The 6000-nt window shown below is 34.1% G+C and overlaps 1 protein-coding gene across 1 annotated transcript; it reads left to right on the forward strand.

The window, feature by feature from the left end:
- The first annotated feature begins 1777 nt into the window (after positions 1-1777).
- LOC103493552 (protein ROOT INITIATION DEFECTIVE 3) lies at positions 1778-5395 on the forward strand. Its single transcript, XM_008454345.3, has 8 exons — positions 1778-2147; positions 2220-2333; positions 2451-2584; positions 2675-2822; positions 3317-3516; positions 3985-4112; positions 4580-4821; positions 4996-5395. Exons 1-8 carry the CDS (start codon positions 1944-1946, stop codon positions 5167-5169), a joined length of 1344 nt encoding a protein of 447 aa, XP_008452567.2. The 5' UTR covers positions 1778-1943; the 3' UTR covers positions 5170-5395.
- Positions 5396-6000: the final 605 nt, after the last annotated feature.

The raw sequence follows: 6000 nt of genomic DNA on the forward strand, positions 1-6000 counted from the left end.
CATTTTTTCTTTTTTTCTTCATTTCAAATTGGTTTGACCTGGAATATTTTCAGTAGCATTAATGTGCGATACAGAATCAGTACCTAAAAAAAGGGGTTCTTAAATGGAAAGTTTTTTTTTTTTTTCTTCTTCTTCTTCCTTTTCATTTCAGTTCTACACAGAAACAAGGGCAAATTTATTACTATTTTTTTTGATGAGAAAGACAGTAAGTATTAAATGAGTAATGTGTGTGTGCTGACACGAAGGAGAAAAGAAAAGGGAAAGGACAGTTTATTTTGTTGGTGTTGAAAATATTTAATAACTGTAGTTTAATTAATTATGAGAGTTACATAAATAAATAAAATTTTGTCAGGGCCCAAAATTTGATTTTATATGATTTTTATCAGAAGGAAAGCTATCATATCATTTGATTCAATAGTCTCTCTCTCTCTTTCTCTTTCCCTCATTTCAATGGAAAAGGCTTATTTAACAATGATTCCCCAACATTCATCCTAATCTGATATAGCTAATATTCTCTTATAATTAATTTATTTTTTGATGTTTGAAAATTAAACCCGGCCCATGAGAAACCTTAGGTTTTTGCTACTTAAAGTATAAGAGGAATGGAATTTGAAAAACCCTAGGGTTTTGAAATTGTTGGTTCGAACCAAATAGAGTGATGATGATTGACTGGTAGATAAACCCAACCCACTTTGCCTAAATGCCACTCTCTTTTATGGTTTCACTTTTCTCTCTTTTTCTTTCTTCTCTCTCTTTCTCTCTCTCTTTTGCAGATAACTCCATTACTAGTAAAAGAAAATACAAAATACAATGTCAATTTTTTTAAAAAATTTGATAAAATTGAAAAGTTTGACCATGGCAGGCCAATGTATAACTCTGTGCCTCTATTGCTCTTTCCTTTTTCATAAATATATGTTTTTTTCTTCCATAGGGATAAGGGCATTTAATTTCATAACATAAAAATTCAACTCTGATAAAGCAGAAAAGAAAAAAGAATACAGCTGTGGTGAAACGCAGAGTTTTTATCTAAAAAGAAGGATCAAAAGGAAAGGAAAGGAAAGGAAAAAAAAAACGAAAGTAATGTAGTTTAAAAGTTTGGAATATTGGAGAGAGGGTTTGGATATGTTTGTTTGTGGTGCAATGATTTCCTCTCTCACACATAATTTTGTCTAAAATATTTACAAAAACAACAGTATGGGCGTTGTCTTTTCTCACAAGAGGACTCGCACGTGACATGGATGTGCACGTGATGCCTTAAAACAACAACCCAGATGGGTTTTTGAAGAATACAAAAAAGGGGAACATAAAGGAAAAACCTCCATTAAAGATGCTTTAAAGGACTTCATTGTATTTTAGGGTTTTTGGTTGCTAAGTAGCCGTATATATCCACACATATTCTTCAAAACCTCTTTACTAAAAGGAATTTTTTAATTTCAATTTGGATCAACATTAACTCCAACTTCAGTGTATCAAATGAAGATACTGATATTTGTTATTTTTAGCTTCTTTTTTTCTATCATTTATTATGTATATTTAAGTTGAGATTTCTTTTTCTATTTGTGATCAACTCTACAGCGTGGGGTCAAAAAGCTATAAAAAGTAAATTCCAAACGCCGGTCGTAATTCATAATAATATCAATTTCTTTTCTATATTGACCCGAATATGGGCCGATAAGTGAAAAATTGGGCCCAGTCCATCATCATAAAACTTCGGCTCGGCCCAGTCCATTATAAATTTATTTTTGGCGAAATTGGATTGTATTGATTTTGAAGTTTGTTCGTTCGACAATTCCCCTCACCCTATTCAACTCCTTCCCGCCGCCGTCTCCTTCGGCGCTAAACATCGTTTTGGTTGCCGCGCTGTTTTTCATCCACCGCACCGCCATAAATTATTCCAAACCAAATTGAAAACTGAAACCCTCTTCTCAAGCTCTCAACTCAGAATGGTGCTACTGGTTGCTTCGTCGTCTATTGATTCAGGGATTGGTTGCTGGGACCTTCATACCGGCGCAGAACATCTGCGTTACAAGTCTTGTGCTTCTCCGCCACATGGTCTTGTTTGTGTCGGTGAAAAGTTTCTCGCGTGCTCTCAGCTTCGCGATGCTGCAGCTACTGCTGGCTCCGTTCTCTACTGGTCTTGGTGTAAGGTACTTGTTATTGTAACGAATTTCAACTCTCTGTTCCTCAATACTCTGCTTAATTAATTTTTCTTCCTACAGCCTCAAGTTGAAGTTAAGAGTTTTCCGGCTGAACCAATAATGGCCTTGGCTTCCAACAATGAGGGTACTTATATTGTTGGTGGTGGTTTCTCTGGAGATATATACTTATGGGAGGTAAATTTTGATTTAATAAATTTTGCTCTGCCATTGAACTCTAAAATTATCGTCTTCTTATTCTATTAATTGGCACATTCTTGGCTGTAGTATAAGATGAATTGCTCGTTGTTGTAGGTTTTAAGTGGTAGACTGCTTAAAAAATGGCATGCTCATTATAGGGCAGTTACTTGCCTTGTTTTCTCTGAAGATGACTCCCTGTTAATTTCTGGTTCTGAAGACGGCTGCATTAGAGTTTGGTCCCTTATAACGTATAAAATTTCATCATTTGGCCGTGTGTTTGTGTGTTTAGGTTTTTATGTGATTTGTAGAAATTCTTATTACAAACATGTTGATTGCAGGGTTTTTGATGATGGATGGCAAAGGGAAGCAAAACATTTGTATGAGCATAGTTTCACTGGGCATAATCTGCCTGTTACTGACATTGTTGTTGGCTATGGAGGATTCAATGCTATTATAATCTCTTCCTCTGTGGATCGTACTTGTAAGGTTTGGCACTCCATTGAATTTAACACCTATGTTGATAATCTAATTTTCTGATGATGTGGCCATGTAGATTGGTTAGTTAAATAGTTTTACAACCACTTTGGAAGTCCAATGGCATTGACTTGGTATATTGCCCTTTTTTGCAATTACAACAGCTTGACGTTTAAGGTTTTCTTAATGCTTACATCCTCATCTAGGATTTTAAAAAACATATTATCTAGACTAAATTTTGTATTGTAACCAAAAATGACAATGTATGGGAGGATGAGTTATCGAGTGCAGAGAGGTGGATATAATTATCCAACTACGATTTATATCAATATGCATTATGTTCTAGGATTTTCACATTTTTAATAGTGATGTGGATATACTGTATATGAAATGTGTTTGTTTACGATTTGTCACCACTGTGTAATGACTACTTTCCTATCCTAACTTCACCCATATCAAATTTTCTTTGGTGATGCATATGTTGTATGCTAACTTGGCTTTTGTAGGTGTGGAGCTTATCGAAGGGGAAGTTATTAAGAAATATCATATTTCCTTCAATCATTGATGCCATTGCTTTGGATCCTGGTGAGCATGTCTTTTATGGTGGTGGCAGAGATGGGAAGATCTACACTGCTGCGCTTAATGCTAAATGCCCATCCAGCAGTGACTACGGATTGCATATACTTGGGTCATTGTCAAATCAAAGGTCTGTATTAATTATCTCTATCATTTTATTTTATCATGGAGGCTGTTTTTCTTTCAACATTAATATATCTACAGTTAAACAAGATTAAGTTTTCAATTTCCTATAATTTTGTTTGTCCTTTCTGGTTTCAAGAATATTTTCATTGTTCCATGCAATATATATTAGATTGTCTAATGATATAATTATGCAATGAAATGTTGAGGAATTTCAAGTTGCTATTAGTTTGGTGCACATGCACTAGGGTTATTTGTAATGGTGTCTTGATTTCTTAAAAACTAGGAATTAGTATTCTACTTCCAAGTTGATCATTGTTGGGTCTCGGTTGCTAAACAGCCACTCTCTTTATGGTTTCTTTAAAGAAACTGGACGTGGTTTTTTTAATATGTATATAGGTTTTTAATGCAGCATATATTATCTTTTTGGATTTGCTGTATTGTCCAACTTATTGTCCTTTTGTATTCTTACTAGCAAGTCAGTTACTTCCTTGGCATACTGCTCAAGTGGTAATTTGTTGATCTCTGGATCTGAGGATGGAGCAATAAGAGTTTGGGATACACGAACCAATAATGTTATTCGTGTTTTCAGACATTCAAAAGGTAACAAGCCATTTAAATTTTATTACTTGAATAAGGTTAGTTTCTATGAAATTGTATTTTCTTTTCATTTATTGACCGTCTGACCCAGTATTTGAATAAATATTATTTCTTGCATAAATACCTCTACCAAGTTGTTTTTTATTTTCAAATTTAGCCTTAGCTGAGGCTTAAGGTACATCTTTCATTGTTTTGTTTCCTCTGCTTTGCAATTTTAATTGTTAGAGATTGGAGGATGTTACATTCAAATTAGAAAATATATATATGTTTTGAAGCTTGATACTCTTTTTTATCTCTTTCTTATGAACCTTATTTGAGCATTTTAAGTTCATTCATTTATATATAATTTTTTTTAAAATGTACATTCATTTATTTAATTTTCTTTCCCATAGCTTTTGCTTAATTCATGACCAGCATTTTTATTATATGATTTCAATGAAAATACACCAATGCTACATACTACCGTGCAGGTCCTGTAAACAATATACTTCTTGTTCAACAACAGCCCCTCCCTAAATCACAGTCAACTTCCCAAGGTTCTTTGAGAAAGCACCGGCCAATCTTACCACCTGCCCTCGCTAAATTTGAGAACTCTAAGGACGAGGATGAATACACTGGTGTTATCATTGATCCATCAGGTCCTCCCAAGGAATCTATGGAGTTTTCTTTCCTTAGTTCTCACGTTATGGATAATCAAATCACAGAACTTCAGGTGCTTTATTTTTTTTTCTATACCCCTTCCCTGTGGTCCTAGAATTCCTTTTTTCTTTCTTGCTTAATTATGTTGTAGCTTTTCTTGTTCTGGGATAGACACACAATATTTTGATATCCCATAATCCTCTATACGCTTAAAGCCTGTTCTAACATGTGGTTTTCTGTATTTCAGCAACAGGGTTCTGCTGCCACAGAAATGGAGTTGGAAAGACTTAAGCATGATTATGGAAAATCCAAGCAAATGCTACAACACTGGAGAAAAATGTACGACAATTTACATCAATTTTGTGTTAATGAGCTTCTGGACGGCAATCAAACTAAAAATATAGAAGGCAATTCCACTTGAGCGTTGCTATCACTTCTCTTATGTATTCTATTTGTTTTATCTATCTCCAGTTCTAGAAATTGTATAATCACGTCGAAACAAATCTGATGGAATTGTTAGGAAGTCATCGTTGATTAATTTAAATTCCAAAATCCCATTTCTGGGATAAGAGATCTGTACATGGCGAATACACTTCCTTAGTTTAGATTATTTTTTGTTAATGTGGGGATTCTTTATTCTTCTTGTATGTTCTAGACTTGTTATGATTTTTGGTGCAATCTCTTTTTCATGATAGGCAAGGTCCAAGAACTGCCAAATATTTTCCCACCCTAGCTAAAAAAGAAACAGAACAAAAATGAGTCGAGAAAAATCGTAGCTCGAAGAAACCAACATCTGGTATTGAAAAATAGTTTGATACCAAAAACAAATCAAGTGGAAAAAGAGATGCTGTTTGATGGAATAATTCGTGCAAAAATAACCCAACCAGTCCAAAGTTGAATGGTGATGGTATATGATTATCATGTAAAAGAAAAAGTGAATTGAAGTTGAGATTTCAAAGGGACCATTACCAATCTGTGTCTGTTTGTTATAAATTTGTGGGTCTGTTTCTGTTTGTGTGTTGTATTATTTTAACATATCATATCATCATATTAACAAACAACTATTAATATGCTGAGTGGGGAAGAAAAAGATAAGGTGGTGTAAGCAGAGAAAAAGAAACCTCTCAATAACAAACCCTCTCTCTCTCTTTCTACCATTGGATTCTTTTTTATCTAAAAGAACATCTTCTGCACCAGAACATATCTCTTTATTCACATTTTATGTATGTGCTCCAAACCCCTTTACATATGA

This window comes from Cucumis melo, chromosome 7, assembly GCF_025177605.1.
Source record: "Cucumis melo cultivar AY chromosome 7, USDA_Cmelo_AY_1.0, whole genome shotgun sequence".
Classification (NCBI taxonomy): domain Eukaryota; kingdom Viridiplantae; phylum Streptophyta; class Magnoliopsida; order Cucurbitales; family Cucurbitaceae; genus Cucumis; species Cucumis melo.